The 20,211-nt window shown below is 32.9% G+C and overlaps 1 protein-coding gene across 38 annotated transcripts; it reads left to right on the top strand.

Moving 5' to 3' along the window:
* The first annotated feature begins 2,036 nt into the window (after positions 1-2,036).
* LOC18431955 (5-methyltetrahydropteroyltriglutamate--homocysteine methyltransferase) lies at positions 2,037-11,935 on the top strand. Of its 38 annotated transcripts, none has more exons than XR_016056479.1 (16): positions 2,037-2,152; positions 4,628-4,990; positions 5,112-5,199; positions 5,705-5,832; positions 5,920-6,111; positions 6,209-6,411; positions 6,986-7,149; positions 7,225-7,305; positions 7,452-7,543; positions 7,675-7,841; positions 8,977-9,082; positions 9,250-9,500; positions 9,605-9,677; positions 10,071-10,116; positions 10,886-11,182; positions 11,705-11,935. XR_016056479.1 is itself a non-coding variant. In XM_088868309.1 (15 exons), exons 1-15 carry the CDS (start codon positions 2,037-2,039, stop codon positions 11,711-11,713), a joined length of 2,367 nt encoding a protein of 788 aa, XP_088724435.1. In that variant the 3' UTR covers positions 11,714-11,935. The 38 variants fall into 38 exon arrangements, 6 of the variants coding, with proteins under 6 accessions (XP_088724435.1, XP_088724434.1, XP_011622504.3 ...); XR_016056473.1 differs by having other exon boundaries at positions 10,886-11,250; XR_016056475.1 differs by having other exon boundaries at positions 10,886-11,250; positions 11,702-11,935.
* The last annotated feature ends 8,276 nt before the right edge of the window (positions 11,936-20,211 follow it).

Genomic DNA, 20,211 nt, shown 5'->3' with positions numbered 1-20,211 from the left:
GAAAAAGTAACAGAGAGATAATATGAGAAATACTTCAATGGATGAAATTTAGTCTTATCAGGAGTAATACTGTCTTACTTCAATGGATGAAATTTAGTCTTATCAGGAGTAATACTGTCTTATCTGAATTCAATATATTGTGAATAATATTATCTTATTTGGTGTAGAGTATATATTTTGTATTATATATAATATTTTTTAATTATTCAACTTTTTTTTACCATTTTTAGCTTTTTTTAGCTAAGAATATGTAAGTTTCAACAAATTATTGTGAATAAAGAAAAATAAAAGAGCTTTTCAAAAAGAAAAAAGTATTTTTAAAATGACTTATAAGTTTATCTCGGATAATTTAATCAGGAATACTTTCAAATAACAAATAATTCTTTGTTAGGATTGATTTTTAATTGAAATGGTGAATTATCAGTGACAAAGTGTACATCCAACAAGTCATTGCGAGGGATTCTAAAGTATGTCACCTACCCACCCAGCCAAAAAAATAAACGTGAATTAAACTAAATAAATCAAACTATAGAGATTAGCTAATTAAGATTTTAGCCATTTTCTCTAGCCTTCTACAGGTACCAACTAAACATCACAAGTATGGGGCAATTTTTAATTTTTATCCCTCCGTCCAACTTTTTTTTTGGAATAGTCTAATATTTTTGAATATTTATATCTCAGTCTAAATACCAATTGTGGGGCAATTTTTAATTTTTATCCCTATGTCCAATTCTGTTTTGGAATAGTTTAATATTTTTTTAATATTTATATCTCAGACTAAACACTTTAAATTGGTATTCTTAAATATCATTTGAAGGGATAGGCACCTCGTGTGTGACTTTTGTGGTTGACATTTTTTTTTACTTTATAGTTATTTGAAGAAATATTAGTATTGAAAAAATATCAATGTCCCGTAATGTCCGTGGAGTGAAATATTGGTCATTAACGCCTTTTACATTTAAATATTAATGTTATCCGGACTGGCCGGTGAAGTGAAAAGTAGATTCGATTGTTGTCGATTAATTTGGATTCGATTTTCAATAAATAACTAAAAATAAAAGATGCACAAAATTGTTTAATTGATCTGATCTATCAAAACTGATCAACCGTTGATTTTGATTAGTTTTTGACTAATCTGTTGGATTGGACTAAGACACTAATTAGTGGTATGACTAATTAGGCTAGAGGTCCGATATAACTATGCATCATATTCATAGGGCGTTCTAGCAATTTAAGAATTGCTACAAGGGTATTCTAGTCTGACCGTATATAAAAAAGGGAAAAGATAATTCTACACCCTCGAGAGTATACTATTAATTTACTCCCTTAGGTAAAACCTACTTATAATTAGTTTTAGGATTAGAACCAAAGTTTGGGGAAATAACATCTTTAACGCATAGATTTGATCTCAATAAAGAAAATAAAAAATCCTAATAGCAACTGCTAAGCGCTTGAAAAAAATAATGTTTCAAGATTGAATAGAAACTGTCCAATTTATAGAAGGTGATTAAAAAACTTAAAATTTCAAATTTTTTTGGAGAATAATCATCCATGAATTCTAAGGTTGTTACCAAAATTTAAGATTGAAAAAATCCCCTCACCTCAATAAAAAATAAAAAAATCCTAATTGTACCCTCTAAACACTTTTTTTTAGAAAAAGTATCAAGATTGAATAGAAACTATCCAATTTATGAAAAGTGAGATCTAAGTGCTAAAAAACTTATTATTTTTTTTTTTTTTAAGAATAATAATCTAATAACTCTAAAGTTACCAAAATTTAATATTGAAAAAATCCTCTCAAGAGTCAAGATGGTCACCTAACCGAGGGAGTAGAAAGTAAACCATGCTACCGAGAGAGCATACATACGCCCTCATACTAAAAATATAGACACTAGGGGGAGTAATTTTCAAAAAATATGTACTCAAGGGAGTAATGGATGGTTTGCTCCCGCGGGAGCATGAAGTCTTTTTTCATGGCAATTGCGAAATAAAGAGACGGGGTATACGTAGATGCGAAATAAGGAAGCGACGTTTGTATGTTCCCGCCCATGATGTCATGCTTAAAGCCCTCGTTTCTCTCTCTAAAACTCCGTTCTTCTTCTCTCTTCTCCGTTCATGGCTACCTACGTCATCGCCCTGTAAAAATCCACAGGTATTTAAATACATTTATGGCTTCTTATTTGCATATCTCCATGGTTATCGTGCAAATGGTTTGGAATCCATTTGTTCAGTGGTGTTCTAGTGGATTAAGCTTTGCTTATTTGTTGTCTGAAACCTAATTGCTTGTTCTTTAGGGTTTAGGTCCTTTAGGATTTGAGTCCTAGAAATGTAATATTAGGAACTGAATTGGTGAATTTTTTTTGTGAGAAATACTGAATTGGTGAGTTTTAGGGGTAAGGAATTTAAAGTATTGAATCCATGTCATTATCATGGTCTTTCCTGCTCAAGTTTCAAAGCATTTGGCGTTTGCACCCCCATATTCAGTCTGTAAAATAGTCCACTGGTAGTTTAGGTTTTCATGAATTATCATTTATGTTTTCTCCAATATTTATTTTATGAATGGTATGAAATCCCTTCATTTTCTAGTGTTGCTGTTGCTTGATATTTGAAACTCGATTGCTTGTGTTTTAGGTTTAGGCTTATGAATTCTGAGATTCTTGTGATTGAAGAATTGAACTGAATTTGTGAGGTCCAGGGAACTGGTATTTGAAATCTCGAATCCGTGGTGTTTTTACAGTCTTCACTTAGGGGTGGCAATGGACCCGGATCTGACCTGGGACCCGATGACTGAACCTGTCCCGGGTCTGGGTATGGGCCAAAAAATTGGACCTAGCGGGTTGGGTCTAGGTCTAGGTCTGGGTCCGGGTCCGGGTCCAAATATCGGACCGAAACGCTATTCCTGTCCAATCCAGGTCCATGTGGACCCGACCCGGACCCGATATTATTTAAATAATATTTAATATATAATATTTTTAATAATGTTTCATTAATATTTAAAATAAATATAACTATATTTTTTTTAGAATATAATATCTAAGTAATACATGTATATATTTAATGTAATATTTAAATATATATTTTTTTATATTTGGGTCAGGTCCAATCGGTTTCAAGCCCAATCGAGTTTGGTCTGGTCTAGGTTCGATAACTTTTGGTCTTGTTGGGTCTGGGTTCGACCAGACCCAGACCCGACCTAACCCGTTGCCACCCTCATTTTCTTGCATATCAGCTTATTGGGTCACTGTTTTAGTATAGATTGTTTCCATCATGCTTGGCAAATAACAAAAAATTTAAGCTGGTCTACAGGACAGCTGTGAGACCAGCTTTGCGTTTTCGGTTGGAGACATAGAGTTTTGGCCGGTCAAGAAACAATATTATCCTTATGATGTGTGTAGCTGAGATGAGGATGTTGAGATGGATGAGTGGCAAGACAAGGGATATAATTCAAAATAAATAATTAGATAGAACTTAAGTGTGGCTCCAGTGGCAGATAAGATGAGATAAACTAGATTTAGGTGGCTGGCTATGTGCAGCACAAATCCAGTACAACACTTGTTAGGAGGTGCGAGTTAGTTCAAGCTAAAAAAAGGCAAGGGGTTGGCCCAAAAGGACATGCTTGGAAGTAGTGAAAAAAGATATAGGGACTTCTGGCCTCACTGAGGGTATGGTCCTTGATAGAGCAGAATAGCAGACCAGAATTCGTATAGCTGACCCCAAATAGTTGGGAAAGGCTCTGATGATGATACTTTATGTTTTGTAAGTGTAGAAGATTATGCCCTTATTTTTCTATCTTCCACCCAAATTGTTGTGTTTTTTCTAAGAAAGGTGATCCGACGTCTGTTCACTCTATTTTTTAAAAATCGCTTTTAAGGCGTTTATTTTCTGGAGTTTTCACAGCTGAATTCTCATTTTTATGGATTAAACATCTAATGGTCTTAGAAGAGTGAGGACCTTAAACTTTCCTTTAACCCGTACCAAACCTGGGTAAAGGAGGTGGTTGTGTTAAGTAGGTAGCCAATGTAAAACTTTGCCAAAACTTTCAATGAATCCGGAATCTATGAGTGATTAAACATCTAAACTTTCATATTGATTGTATTTGTTGAGTACTTCCTAATACATTAACTGGCAAACAGAGCCTTTGATCCCTTCACTTTTTGTGACCTAAATAGATAGAATCATTAAACAACAACAGAATTAGATTATGTTATTTTCATTGTGTATAATTGTATTTCGTGGATTAGACAGAAGATATGGATTAGACAGACTATCTTTAGATTCCTAGTGTTTCTTTCGTATTTGTGCCAACCGACTGATATATAGGTCTTTAGCACCTTTCTTTGGCATTCCATGTTATTCTGTTATCATCTTAGTGTTTGGAAGAAAACAAGTTGTAATTACAATGCTCCTCTTTTCTTTCGTCTATGTATATATCTTACTTGGGTGGGTCCTTGGATTTCTTTTTCTTTATTGTTAGTCATAATGTTAATATATCGGAAGTTCCTCAAAAAACTATACATACTCCTCTGAATGATGCATGCCTTTAGTATTGTAGCCAGCTTTTTAACCTTAAAGAAACTCTAAAAGTTTCCTTCTGGGTTTTGACCTAACCATGTCTTATTTCAATTAGTTTCATAAGGTCCATGGCTTCTCATGTTGTTGGGTATCCGCGAATTGGACCAAAGAGGGAGCTCAAGTTTGCTCTCGAGTCCTTTTGGGATGGCAGAAGTAGTGCTGAGGATTTGCAGAAGGTTGCAAAAGAGCTGAGGCATTCTATGTGGAAACAAATGTCAGATGTGGGTATAAAATATATACCCTGCAATACATTTTCATACTATGATCATGTCCTAGATACAACTGCAATGCTTGGTGCAGTTCCTCCAAGATATGGATGGATGGGAGGTGAGATTGGTTTTGATGTTTATTTCTTCATGGCCAGAGGGAATGCTACTCTCCCTGCCATGGAAATGACAAAATGGTTTGATACCAACTAGTAAGTGCTCTCTCCATCTCTCTCCACCCCTTCCATGTTTTAAACACAGGAGTATGTTAATGTGCATATTGATGTAACTTTTATACTGATCACTGAACAGAAACTTTGTAATTTGACGCAGTCACTATCTTGTACCGGAATTGGGACCTGACATTAAATTCTCATATTCTTCTCACAAAGCTGTGTCTGAATACAAGGAGGCAAAGGAGGTATTCTATCAGTAATGCCATGGTTTTTTTTTACCAAGGGAAAGTATAACATAATCCCGTGGCTATGAGAAACCTTGGATCATTTTTACCAAGGGAAAGTATAACATAATCCCATGGCTATGAGAAACCTTGGATAATTTTTACCAAGGGAAAGTATAACATAATCCCGTGGCTATGAGAAACCTTGGATCATTTTTACCAAGGGAAAGTATAACATAATCCCGTGGCCATGAGAAACCTTGGATCATTGGGGTCATTTACATCCAATGAACTCATGGATGGTGAAAGGAAGAGAGGGAGTTGGGCCTATCGATGGGATCATGTCTTGTTCTCTCTCTCTCTATCACCATCTGTCATTTCATTGGGTGCTGATGACCCTTGCATGGACTATGATTTTTCAATTAATATATGTTCCCTTTAATTAGGATTTAGGAATTATCTATTGTGTATAGAGCAGTCCTCAGGAAACACTCTGAACAACTTCTTGTTGAATGGTGGTATCTAGCTTGGATTTGAGACTGTTCCAGTACTTGTGGGCCCCGTGTCTTACTTGTTGCTATCAAAACCCACAAAGAGTGTAGACAGACCATTTTCTCTTCTTTCATTGTTGGGGAAGATCATCCCTATTTACAAGTAAGCAATGATTTCAATGATTTTTTTTTCTTCTAGCATTTATCTAGGGGATGTTTGAAATCCTTTATCTGTTTTCTGTTGATATAGGGAGGTTTTGGCTGAACTAAAGGCAGCTGGTGCGAAGTGGGTGCAGTTTGATGAGCCGACGCTCGTGTTAGATCTGGACTCTCACCAACGAAAAGCATTTACTGAGGCCTATACAGAGTTGGAAGAATCATTTTCTGGTTTGAGAGTGGTTGTCGAGACCTACTTTGCTGATGTGCCTGCTGAGGCATACAAGTTAGTTCTCGATCTTGGAACTGCACCACTAAACCTTCTTGTTCACTAATCGATGCCATTTAATGCTATTATTGTTACCTATTTCTTTTGGTCATAGGACTATCATAGCATTGAAGGGTATCTCAGGTATTGGTTTTGATCTGGTGCGTGGAGAAAAGACCCTTGATTTGATCCAAAATGTAGGCTTTCCTTCTGGGAAGTTCCTCATTGCTGGAGTCGTAGATGGTCGGAATATCTGGGCCAGTGATCTCGGAGCATCAATGTCCATTTTAAAAGCTCTAGAAGGAATTGTTGGCAAAGGTATCCAATTTTTTTTTATAGTATTTGTTAGTCAAGTATGCTGTAGAGTTCTCTAATTTCTAAAATATGTGCTTGGTTTAATTTTGGCAATGCTTGGACCAAATAGGAAAGAAAGATGTAACATGGGTGGTAGTCGGATTGGGCTTGAGTGGATGAGATTTGTTTGTTGGGCAAAGAGTTGTTGAATTTGGTAAAGGTGGGTAACAAGATGTTGCCAACTGGAAGTTTGGTGCCATCGTAGAGGATAAATTGGGTTTTCCAAGGGTTGTGTATGGGGAGATTAACAGAACCAACTTCTTAACCACATGTGCTGACTTAGTTCTGCAAGAAACAGTTGGGGCTCATTTCTACCTTTGTCATATAGAATAGAACTTTTCTATGACTACATCCTTACTGACATATGATTATTTTTCAATGGAAGCCATGTGAAGCAATCAGTTCTCTATGCCAATTCGTAAAATTTGCATCGTAAAATTTGTTCATGTTGACCAATCAGCTGATCGGTTAATGTGTCATGAGTTCTTAGACACTCATACTAATGCCGCTGGCCAATATCGTTGATGTTATCGTTCAGAGAAGCTTGTCGTTTCCACTTCCTGCTCTCTTTTGCACACTGCTGTGGACTTGGTAAACGAAACAAAGCTCGATAGTGAGATAAAATCATGGTTAGCATTCGCAGCTCAAAAGATCCTTGAGGTGAGCACTTTAGCGAAGGCTTTGGCTGGCAAAAAAGATGAGGTATGACCACTACCTTACCTTTTGTTCAGAGCTGCTATCTTGCATTGGCTTTTAATGTATGTATGACATTTCCAGGCATTCTTCATGGCAAATGCTGCTGCTATATCATCTAGAAAATCGTCTTCTAGGGTGAACAATGAAGCAGTTAAAATATCGGTAAGTGAGAGAAAGTTCTATGTAGTTTGTTTAATCCTTTATTCTTCTTTCATTGCATAGAAGTCTTAGTAGAAACTCTCTATTAGAATCGTTGGTTTGACCGACGAACTACGTGGGAAAATAGATCTTCTTTCTTTGATTTTCAGCAAGCATCTTTGGAAAGTAACAATTCAGTCCCTTCGGAAAACTTGCCGGTCGCGGATTAGTTCGTTCCGCGCTGCCGGCGGCCTAAACGCAGGTTGATCTCTTTGGTTCCCCTCCCCCTTTCTCATTCCTCCAGAAAGTGATCGTAGTTCTCCTCCATCTCTCTGAACAAACTCTATTTTTGCTATTTGTTACTTTAGTTTTGCAGTCTTCTATGTGCAACAGGCTTTGGCATTAAAGGGCTCTGATCATCACCGAGCCACACCGGTGAGCACCCGACTTGATGTACAGCAAAAAGAGCTTAACCTGCCCATTCTACCAACTACGACAATTGGGTCTTTTCCACAAACCATGGATCTCAGAAGGGTTCGCCGAGAATACAAGGCAAACAAGTGAGTTACTTTAGGACCAGTGGGATCAATCTCGAGTAATTTCAATCCGAGGCATAATCTAGAGAGCTTGGCAAAAAATCCTGTTTTGGTATGTAATCTTTGAGTGGTGGTTGCAGCAAAGTGATTTGAAAGTCCTAACTTCTAAATCTCACTCTCATCTTTAGGAGTCATATGCAATAGACTCTGTAGTTTATTCCCTTCTCAGTTTCCTCTCAAAATTAGTAAGTCATCATTATCAGTGATTTATTCAACCTTAAATATAACCATTACCTTTTATGAGTCTCTTTTCAATATTAAGTACTCGATTTTGCAGCATTAGGTATTTATAACATTTATAGAGTTTTAAATACAGTTCATCTGAGCCTTACCCCAGCTATATGGGGTTGGCTACATGAATCTTGCTCTGCCATTCTGCTGTATCAAGGGCCATACCCTCAATAAGGCCATATATCACCATATATTTTCTCACTACTTCCATCAATGTCCATTTGGGCCTTCCTTTTTCCCTTTTAGAGTCTTCTACTTGAACCAAATTGCACCTCCTAACCGGTGTTATGTTAGGCCTACGCTGCACATCGCTAGCCCTAAGTCTACTTTCTCTTATCTTATCGTCTATTGAAGCCACACCTAAATTTCTCAAATGCATTGATTCTAGATAGAAATATTACCTAAAAATAAAGAACCCAAAGTCCAAAGCCACCACGGCTTTTAGAGACAATTGGGCAAATGATGGTTGTAGTTGGAGAAAGGCCGGCTACTTTTCATGCGGTTTTACTCTCATTCTTCTTTTTTCTTGATATATAATTACAATTGTACCCAGCCTTGCAATGCTTCTATTGCATCATACAGTCAGTGGAACATGGTATTGTTTGGAGAATCTGTTTATCTATATTTAACTGTTGATTGGTTTAGTAGTTCATAGGTGACTGAAAAGCTGGTACCTGGTTCTTCTTCAATTTTATTCTGGCACATCTTGTGAGGTTACTAAATTGTTTGCTATTTGTTGGCTGCTTTCCTTTCTTTTTACCAAATTCTTGGCTGCTATATGCATACCAAATGATGCTTGCATCTTATGAGGTGGTCGAGTAGAATTTATTGGACTATCTTTGTTTAACTGCCTACTTTTTATCATCAGTATCACTGAGGAAGAGTACATGAGGGCCATTAAAGAGGAAATCTGTAAAGTTGTCAAGTTGCAAGAAGACCTTGGTATTGACGTTCTTGTGCATGGAGAGCCAGAGGTACAAGTGCCTGGCCTTCACTCGTTCTCTTTCGAATTTTTTATGAAGTCTCCAATTTCATTTAAGTCAATTATTCTTTCCTGAATAACATTATGTGATAGTTATTGTCCTTATGTCTTCATCAAAAGAGAATATTTACTATCACTATATTGATCAAATGCATGCAGAGGAACGATATGGTGGAGTATTTTGGTGAGCAATTGCATGGCTTTGCATTCACTGTTAATGGCTGGGTTCAGTCCTATGGTTCCCGCTGCGTAAAACCCCCAATCATCTATGGTGATGTAAGTCGCCCAAGGCCAATGACGATTTTCTGGTCCAAAGCTGCACAAAGCATGACTTCTCGTCCTATGAAAGGAATGCTCACTGGACCAGTTACTATTTTAAACTGGTCATTTGTAAGAAATGACCAACCTAGGTTAGTGGTTATCATCTCTCTCTCTCTCTCTCTTCCCCCCTATATGTGTATGAGCTCATGCTTTCTTAGAATTCTTTTTTTCTACTTGTTTCGAATGTTTTCAGGTCAGAAACCTGTTACCAAATTGCCTTGGCCATAAAAAATGAGGTTGAAGATTTAGAGGACGCTGGCATTCAGGTTAAGATCTCTTCATGTGGAATAGACCTAATTTTTCTAGTCTTGTGAAACTTTCAATTCCTTTGCTTCTAAATTCTTTCAGAACCATAATTTAGTTTTGGAATTTGATCCATGAAAAAGAAGGCATAACCTTTGCAACATTTTCATGAATATATACATGCAGAGGAAAGTATGAATTTGTCATAGGAATTACAAATGAATATTCTATTTGCAATCTCTCTCTCTCTCTCTCTCTCTCTTTCTCTCTCTCTCTCTCTGTATGTGTGTGTATATGGTGGATGAGTATAATCATTTAATATAAATAATTTTTGTTATAAATTATATCGTTTAGTAAGTATAATTGTTTTATGTATCATTTAATAGTAGTAGTTGTTGTATGTGCGAATCATCCAGGTGATCCAAATTGATGAAGCTGCCCTACGAGAAGGTTTGCCTCTACGTAAGTCGGAGCAACCCTTTTACCTGGACTGGGCTGTACATGCTTTTAGAATCACCAACTATGGTGTGAAAGACACTACCCAGGTTTTTTTATCCCAATTACTTTTTTTTTTGGTCGATTATATAAAGTCTAAACTGTTTAATCTAGCTTCACACATCCATCACAAATGACAATGCATATTCATGATCACAAATTTTTCTTACAATAAAAAGCAAACAATTAGAAAACTTTTCTCATCGCTGAGAATCCTACTATTTAGAAATGTCTTTTTACTGTATAAATTTGCTTTTATGATGTAATTTTACTTTTTATTGTTACTGCTATTGCTTGGAAATTTAGTGGAGTTATACCATACATGAAAGCTCGTGGGTTTTCTAGGATGATTTTCTTGAAGTCCTGAATTTCGAAAATGACGAGTATTGCAGAAACTACATGCAATGGCATTGGTTTCAATAAATATTATCTAGAAAATGTTCCAAAATCTTAAAACTGCAATTGGTTTTCCTAAATTTGTGAAAGCTAACCTTATTTGCAAAACCGTTTCCTCTTATAATTAGCAACAAAAGCACTTCACCCTTGTCACTAATCGACCATTTTTCAACTGCCTTGCCTGTTCCAATCTGGCTTTGCTAAGCAAACTGATTTGCGAGTTGATCAATGTGAAAATTTCCACAACTCTCTCTCTCAGTTTCGAGAGACATTGCATGAAAAATTATCTATTTGTTTTTCTCTCCGAGCAATTTATCATTTTTATGCACTCCTGCCTTAGATTCACACACACATGTGCTACTCCAACTTCAACGACATAATTCTCTCTATCATGGACATGGATGCTGATGTGATTACAATCGAGAATTCAAGATCCAACGAGAAGCTCTTATCAGTGTTTAGAGAGGGCATCAAGTATGGAGCAGGGATTGGGCCTGGAGTGTATGATATACATTCACCAAGAATCCCAACCACCGAGGAGATAGAGGAGAGGGTTAGAAAGATGTTGGGTGTGCTTGAGCCGAGTATGGTATGGGTGAACCCAGACTGTGGTCTCAAGACCAGGAAGTACTCTGAGGTGATTCCTTCTCTAAGCAACATGGTTGCTGCTACAAAGCTTCTCCGAATTGAACTGGCCGATACCAAGTGATCTCTCTCTCTCTCTCTCTCTCTCTCTTTCTCTCTATCTGATGCACCCACACCAAATGTATACTCTCTCTCTCTCTCTCTCTCAACCAACTAGCCATATCCAAGCTCTCTCTATTTCTCTGTCTCATTTCTCGGATCAATTACGGTGTGGACCCTGATCAGACCCGTGATTGATCCGAGTAGATCCAACCCGGGTCTGGGTATAGATCCAAAAAATTGGACCCGAACTGGGACCCGACTTGACCTGTTGCCACTCCTAGAATAATCTCGATAGAGAAACTTTCCCAAGTAAACTCTCTAGAAACTAAAAACAGCTTATGCCTCAAGATTGAATAGAGAGATTTAAGTGTCAAAAAACCTTAAAATTCAACTTTTTTTCTTTTAAAAATACTTATCTAGTAATTATTATGTGTTTTTCAAAATTTTAGACTAATTTTTTTTTCTACAGCAGGTGTTTTGAGTTGGGGGCATAGTATATGCGCTCAGCATTTAATGGGAATACTCTTGGACAGAATAATTTGTCTGTGCTCTTTTCACGACTTTATCTCCGCACTTTTGACATGATCTTGATTAAATGCTTGTCCTTGTGATAATATTCGTACTGTACACTCATTTACGCACCGTAAGTGCATCTCATATAAATACATGGGAAAGGTTTCTATGCTTTTTCTACAGCACAAAAGTCCTATTATTTTTCTACCATCTAGCTGTCCAATTTTGATCAAGAAAGCTACTCACAGTTTGATTTTAGATCCGACGGCTCAAAGTATTTTATTTTTAGTTTTTTTAATACAAATTGTATGAATATGAAATTTGGTACTTGCCATTTTCTCATTGGGGCACCCCTAAAAAACATTAAAAATAATATTTTGATAAAATATAATGATCAAAATACCCTTTCAAACTTTCAGGGGTATTTTGGTTATTTTATTCTATTGAAATTTTTTTTTTTTTTTTTTTTCGTTAGTGGGAGTTTAATAGAGGGATGAGCGTCCAAAATTTAGTGTCAAAATAGTTTATAGAAAAAAAAGTTAAAATTAAAATAGTATAAAGATGTGACATTGTGATTGGAGCAATTTTAACCCTCCATTTAGAATGGACCGGTGAGGATTGAACTTCTATTCTATAGGGGAAAATTGCCCTAAATGCGTTGTGGACAAATGAATGATATAATCCTATAACTGCATCTAACAACAATGTATTGAAGATAAAATCGATACACAAATGGTCAAGGCAAATCGATGGAAAAGTAAGGAAGTTGAGATATTGGAGGAGATTGGAAAGAAAAGGTAATTGTTTTTCTAAAATTGTGGTTTGAATATGAATTATTGCATATATTTTGAAATTATCTCCATGCAAACAAAAACTAAAACTAAAAGAATCTAAATAAACAATATTGGATTTTTTTCCCCTAAATTATGTACAATTGCATGAGAGATATTATGGATTCTTTGTCCTCTATTTTTTTTAAGGTGAGAATGAGTTTGATTTTTTTTGTATTTTTCCCCAATTACTATACACATTTTTACCACCCTATCACAATTGTGCGAAATCAGAATACAAAGAGAAATAAAATCCTGCTGTCTAGAATGCCATTCGAAGAAGGCTGAACCTTTTTTTAGCATGCGGATCTCCCACCATGATCGGCAACGGGTCTTAAAAAAATATCTAAGGAGATGAAATTTATATATTTGCACCACGTCAAAGTAACGAACATGGTATATAGGTTTTTGAAATAGACTCCATTTTGAGAAATTTGGAAAATTAGATAAATATTTTATTTTTTCCTTTTTTCAAATGGTAAATATTTCTTAGAATATGTGAATCAAACCTATATTTGATAAATATTTGTATGTATCAAACCTATATTTGAATTGAGAAAATGAGATAGGTTTTGAATAAGATAGATTTAGATCCGAAAAAGGTTGGGAATAAATTCTTTCAAAATTTATTCTTTATTTGAAATCAGATAGATTCAGATATAAAAAGGGTTAATAATAAATTCTTTCAAAATTTACTCTTTATTCCTTTGTCGGAGGATCTGCGATTGAGAAAATAACTGTACCCTTTGTTTCTTTGTTAGAGATGCTCCAGAAATCTCTGAAAATAACTTTGTCAGAGGTCTTCCAGAAATGTTGCTAATGAGATAAAAGATTTTGGTGAAAATACTATAGAAATAGTATTGCCTATGTGGCTTTACAACCACAGGTGAACTGAATGACCGGTCAATGGTGGATATTCACAATCGAATTGAATGATGATGGATGTTTACTGAGGTAGAGACTGGTCAATGGTGGATATTCACAATCGAATTGAATGATGATGGATGTTTACTGAGGTAGAGATGGGGAATGGTTAGAGCAATAATGGGGAATTGATCAGCAATAATCTAAACCTCGCTCCCTCTTGCAATTTCTTTTAATTTTTAGAAAAATTACATAAATTTAGTGAAAATAATTGATGAAAATAAAATTGAAATAGTATCCTTTATTACCACAATCGAACGAAATAACCTACTAAATGGTGGATATTTATTGATGAAAATTGTTAAACTCCCAGCTCTCCTCTTGCGATTTTTATTATTTTAAAAAAATTACGTAAATTTATAAGACGAATTGACCTGGTCGACAGTGGATACTTTCTGAAGTGAACTAAGTAACCTGGTCAATAGTGGATATTTACTGAAGTGAAAGATGGGGAATTGTTCAACAATAATTTGTACTCGAGCTATTATTTTTAAAAAAATTACAAAAATTAGACTCGAACTATTATTTTTAAAAATTTACAAGACAGTTGAACTGAATAACCTGATATAGTTGATATTTACAGGGAATTGTCTAATAATAATCTAGACTCCCAGCTCTCTCCCTCTTGCCATTTCTATTATTTTTAAAAAAATTTACCTTACCTAAACCCTATGTGACCGTGTTATTTTTACAAAAATTACATAAACAATTCCTCTTTCATTAGTCTTCCCTTGGTTAATTTTTGGGCACTAGAATTAACTAAAGGTCTTCATCCCTGGGGTAATTTTTGGGTACTAAAATTAACTAAAGACCCGGTTTCTATGCGGCAAAGCCCGCATAGGCCTATTAATTCTATTAAAAAATGTATTTATGAGATGGATTTTTGGACTTCATTTCTAAAGATAAGTAATCTCTATTACAGAGATCATGAATATAAAAAAATAAGTAAATTTTAAAAACTCGAAATAACAATTGTACTGAGTCTAACGACTTAGATGTCATGGATCGATTCATGACCACCCCGTAAGAATAATTTTTTTTCCATTTTCTCTCTTTTCTTTCACAAAAATATGAAAGAGACTTAGATTTTCTCCCTCTTTTCTTTCATAAAAATACAAAAGAGACTGATATATAATCATTTTTATGACTACCCCGTAAGAATAATGTTTTTTTCATTTTCTCCCTCTTTTCTTTTATAAAAATATGAAAAAAACTTCTAGATTTTCTCCCTTTTTTCTTTCATAAAAAAACGAAAGAGACTTATACATAATCATGTTATAGAAAGAGACTCCTAGATTTTCTCCCTCTTTTATTTCATAAAAATACTAAAGAGACTGATATATAATCATTTTTATGACCACCTTGTAAGAATAATTTTTATTTCATTTTCTCCCTCTTTTCTTTTTCAAAAATACGAAAGAGACTCCTAGATTTTCTCCCTCTTATCTTTCATAAAAATACGAAAGAGATTGATACATAATCATGAAGAAAAATTTTTCTTTCATTTTCTCCCTCTTTTCTTTCACAAAAATATGAAAGAGACTTCTAAATTTTCTCCCTCTTTTCTTTAATAAAAATACGAAAGAGACTGATACATAATCATGTTATAAAAAGATATTCCTAGATTTTCTCCCTCTTTTATGTCATAAAAATATGAAAGAGACTGATACATAATCATTTTTATGACCACCCTCTAAGAATAATTTTTCTTTCATTTTTTCCCTCTTTTTTTTCACAAAAATAAGAAAGAGACTCCTAAATTTTCTCCCTCTTTTCTTTCATAAAAATACGAAAGAGATTGATACATAATCATTTTTATGACCACCCCATAAGAATAAGTTTTCTTTCATTTTCTCCCTCTTTTCTTTCACAAAAATATGAAAGAGACTTCTAGATTTTCTCCCTATTTTCTTTCATAAAAAATACGAAAGAGACTTCCCTCTTTTCTTTCACAAAAATATAAAAGAGACTTCTAGATTTTAATTTTCTCTCTCTTTTCTTTCATAAAAATACGAAAGAGACTGATAAATAATCACGTTATAGATAGAGACTCCTAGACTTTCTCCTTCTTTTATTTCATAAAAATATGAAAGAGATTGATATATAATCATTTTTATGACCACCTATAAGAATAATTTTTTTTTTCATTTTCTCTTTCTTTTCTTTCACAAAAATACGGAAGAGACTCATAGATTTTCTTATTCTTTTCTTTCATAAAAATACGAAAAGTCATTGATACATAATCATTTTTATGACCACCCTGTAAGAATAATTTTTTTTCATTTTCTCCGTCTTTTCTTTCACAAAAATATGAAAGAGACTTCTAGATTTTCTCCCTCTGTTGTTTCATAAAAATACGAAAGAGACTGATACATAATCATGACGAATAATTTTTCTTTCATTTTCTCCCTCTTTTCTTTCACAAAAATATGAAAGGGACTTCTAAATTTCCTCTTAAGGGACTTCTAAATTTTCTCTTTCTTTTCTTTCATAAAAATACGAAAGAGATTGATACATATTCATGTTATAGAAAGAGACTCTTAGATTTTCTCCCTCTTTTATTTCATAAAAATACGAAAGAGATTGATACATAATCATTTTTATGACCACCCCATAAGAACAAATTTTCTTTCATTTTTTCCTTTTTTCTTTCACAAAAATACGAAAGAGACTCCTAGATTTTCTCCCTCTTTTCTTTCATAAAAATACGAACGAGATTGATACATAATCATTTTTATGAAGAATAATTTTTCTTTCATTTTCTCCCTAGAGACTGATACATAATCATTTTTATTACACCCTGTAAGAATAATTTTTCTTTCATTTTCTCCCTAGAGATTGATACATAATCATTTTTATGACCATCCCGTAAGAATAATTTTTCTTTCATTTTCCCCCTAGAGTTTGATACATAAGAATAATTGTTCTTTCATTTTCTCCCTAGAGACTGATACATAATCATTTTTATGACCATCCGTTAGAATAATTTTTCATTTTTATGACCACCCCAGAAGAATAATTTTTCTTATACATAATCATTTTTATGACCACCCGTAAGAATATTTTTTCTTTCATTTTCTCCACCCCGTAAGAATAATTTTTCATTTTTTTGACCACCCTGTTTTCTGTCCTTTTCTCCCTCCCGTAAAATTATAATCATTTTTATGACCAGAATAATTTATAATTTTTATAACCAGAACAATTTATAATTTTTCTTTCATTTCACCGCAACAACCTCCTTCGAGCGCCTGCCTGCCATCCACGCGCATCAATGCTACAACCAGTGAACAATTTCTACTTACGTTGGCTTCGATGTGGGATTATCGGCTACGTGGTCTTAAGAAGTTAAAGCAATAAATATATATATATATATATATATATATATATACTTTTTTTTATATAAAAGTACAAAAATACGCTAGAGTGGTATGGTGAATAGCTCTTTCATTTCCTAAGTTTGAACCCTCTCGAAAAAAATATAAAATAAAAAAGTTGTCAAAAAAAATATAAAATAAAAAAAGCTTTTTTTAAAAAAGAAGTTATAAAAATAAACAGCATTGGATTTTTTGTCAAAAAAAAATTATAAAAATATAAAAAAAAGTTACAAAAAAAAGAAGTTATAAAATATATATATATATATATATCTTGAACAAAAAAAAGTTATACAAATAAAAAAAGTTATCTTGACAAAATAAAAATTATAACAAAAGTTATATTGAAAAAAAAATAAAATTTATGACAAAAAATTAATTTGTCAAAAAATAAAAGTTACTTTAGCAAAAAAAATAAAAGTTATTTTGACAAAAAAGTTACATTGACAAAAAAATAAAAGTTATGACAAAATGAAATAGTTTATAATTTTTTTTTTTTATTTTTAAGATTTAATCTTTTTTAAGATTAATTATATATTTATTTATTTTATTATGATATACAAATATAAAGTACATATAATATTTAATTAGATATAATTACAAAAATAAAATCTTATACAATAATTTACAAAAATTAATATAATTATATGAAATTGTTGTTTGTTTATGTGAATAACTTAAGTATAATTATGTTAATTTTTTGTCAATATAATTATTTTTATATATACTAACTTATTTTTAAATTATATGGAAGTTTTTTACTAATATTGTTAAATTATTTTGATTTAATATTATAATATTATATTATAATTAATAGTTATAATTAGGGATTTAAAAAACAATGAGTCAACTCGGTGGTGGTAATTACATTATACGATAAAAAATGAAAAAATTATAAATAATAATAATTGGCTGCTCATCACCCCTATCTTCAACCAAAAAAATCTAAATTTATCTACCCAAATAAACATAAAAATTCTATTAGGCTATTATATCACGAGATTATTTTATTATATGTTTAATAATTAATTAAGTAGTTAACTTATAGTAAAAATTAGTACTAGCTCATAGGATATTAAAAAAACAAAAATAATACTAATTCAAGTTTATTGAATATTAGAAAAATTAGTGTAGAGGATATTTTAAGAGAGAAAAATAACCCTAACTCATACCACTTTAGAATTTATTTCTACATTGATAACTAAATCTTTTATTTTTTATTTTTTAATTTATTTGCATTATAAATTATGTGATATACTATTTTTACTTCCAATTGTCAATAATACATTTTAAATTAAATTATATTATAAGATATTTTGGATTTTTTATTATTTGTATAATAAAATAAACTATAAAATATAAACCAACAATTTCAATTTTAGTATATAATACTATAGTTAGGTCGTAATAATTTGGGTTTTTTTTAGCGGAGTAGGGTTTTCCGCCAATTCAAGATTTTGGTGGTCATTTTTTCATCGATTTAATCCATTATTTATTATAGTCCAGTATAATTATATACTCCATCCATGATAGTTCTATTATTTTTTTTGTGATGTAAATTTAATAGTTAACATAAGTTCATACAGGAAAAGAACATCTCAATATTCGTATATTGATGAACAAAATAAAAGTTAATAATGTAGTACCCTCATTTTTTATTGGATTCTTTAAAAAAACATTTATATTGAATTTTGATAATTTTTTTAGATTTTTTTAAGTCTTAATCCGACCGATTCCTGATACGGATCGCAGAGTCACCGATCCGGATGGATTTTTTAAGTGCCCGATCCGGGACACCGATCCGTTTTTCAATTAACCACTCCAAGTCTCAAACTAACCTCCATTAATAAAGTAAAAAAAATAAAAATAATAATAAACTAGGGCACCATTTAGGGTCGAGTGTTCTCATAATGCATATGGAAACTGGGTTAGAGAAACAATGCGACATGATAAAACCACTGTTTTATCACGAAACAAGCCCTCCATTTACTAACTTAGATGTATCAGCAAGAAATTCAAGAACTAAATGCAAAATAAATTTCTCTAATTTTTAGTTTTGATTTATTTTGATTTCATTCTTAGATAAACATTTTAAATATAAAATGTATCGTTTTTTTATGAATTTTATTATTATTTTTGTTCTGTCTCCTTATATTTATACATGCATGGCATATTAATCGACTAGTATTTGCAATTCATAAGAAATTCACTGGCAGATAAAAAGCATACACCTCTTACAGAACTTGAAATTACAAACATAAGTTGGATAGACAATACCATATGCATTTAGTTAAAAGCATCAATCACCGACTGAATTTATAGCGGTTTCTATACTTCTTGTTGCCAAAATAGTATTCCATGTTTGAGCCGAGAAAGAAATTGTTGCCAAAATAGTATTCAATGTTTGAGCTGAGAAAGAAAAAGACATATCTACTTAGGAAGATTCGAAAAGCTAAGCAACTCGCTTGGATCATTTCCTTCAGTCACATGAGGCATATCAGGGAAAGGTTTCATTAGGCACATCAGGACCGTGTGATCTACATCTTACACTTCAGAGTAGTTTATTTTTAATATTTTTTCTACCTATTATATGAAAATAAAATTGGGTACATGTCATCGGGGCACACCTAAGTACAATATTTTAAAAATATTTTCAATGAAAATAAAATTACCAAAATACCCCTAAAGTTTTAAGAGCATTTTGATCATTTCATTTTATTGAGAATATTTTTCCTATATTTTTCTCCAGGTGTGAGTTTAAGAGATGAGTAGATGCCCAAAATTTGGTATCAAAATGTTCCGTAGAAAAAATTTAAAAATAAAATAGTATAGAAGCATGAGATTGTGATTTAGGTCCTCTCAGACATACATTAGAAATGCATGGTTGGATAGGGGGAAATACATAAATTTATGTCCAGTATAGAAAGCTTACCCATCACAGAAACCCAGTCAAACACTGTATCCTTGATATTTTATTGAGATACAATATATGTTTCTTTAGACAACTGTGAAGAGATAATATCACGCCCACAATAAATCTGAATTAATTAGGAAAAGTAATCTGGCGCTTTGAAATCATCTTTTCCTATGGAGCATTTGCATCCTCCCAATACAAGCATTAGAAAAAGGCTGCAACTATTAACTCTGTTATGTGTGGTGTAAATTACTGATCTCTAGAGCTTTCATAGAGCAGGTCATAAAACTGAGTCCGGACGGTAACTCCAGTTAGGCTCCAGTTAGACAACTTCAATAATCTACCTAAGGAACCTGTCCCAGCTTAGTGTCTAATATTCCAATGCCAAATGTAGCTAAATCAAGGTAACATGTATCAAAAGAATCCA

Source organism: Amborella trichopoda, chromosome 5 (assembly GCF_054954075.1).
Source record: "Amborella trichopoda isolate Santa Cruz 75 chromosome 5, AtrichopodaSantaCruz75HAP2 v2.0, whole genome shotgun sequence".
In the NCBI taxonomy this organism is placed as follows: Eukaryota; Viridiplantae; Streptophyta; class Magnoliopsida; order Amborellales; family Amborellaceae; genus Amborella; species Amborella trichopoda.
This window is presented reverse-complemented; position numbering and strand designations above follow the sequence as displayed.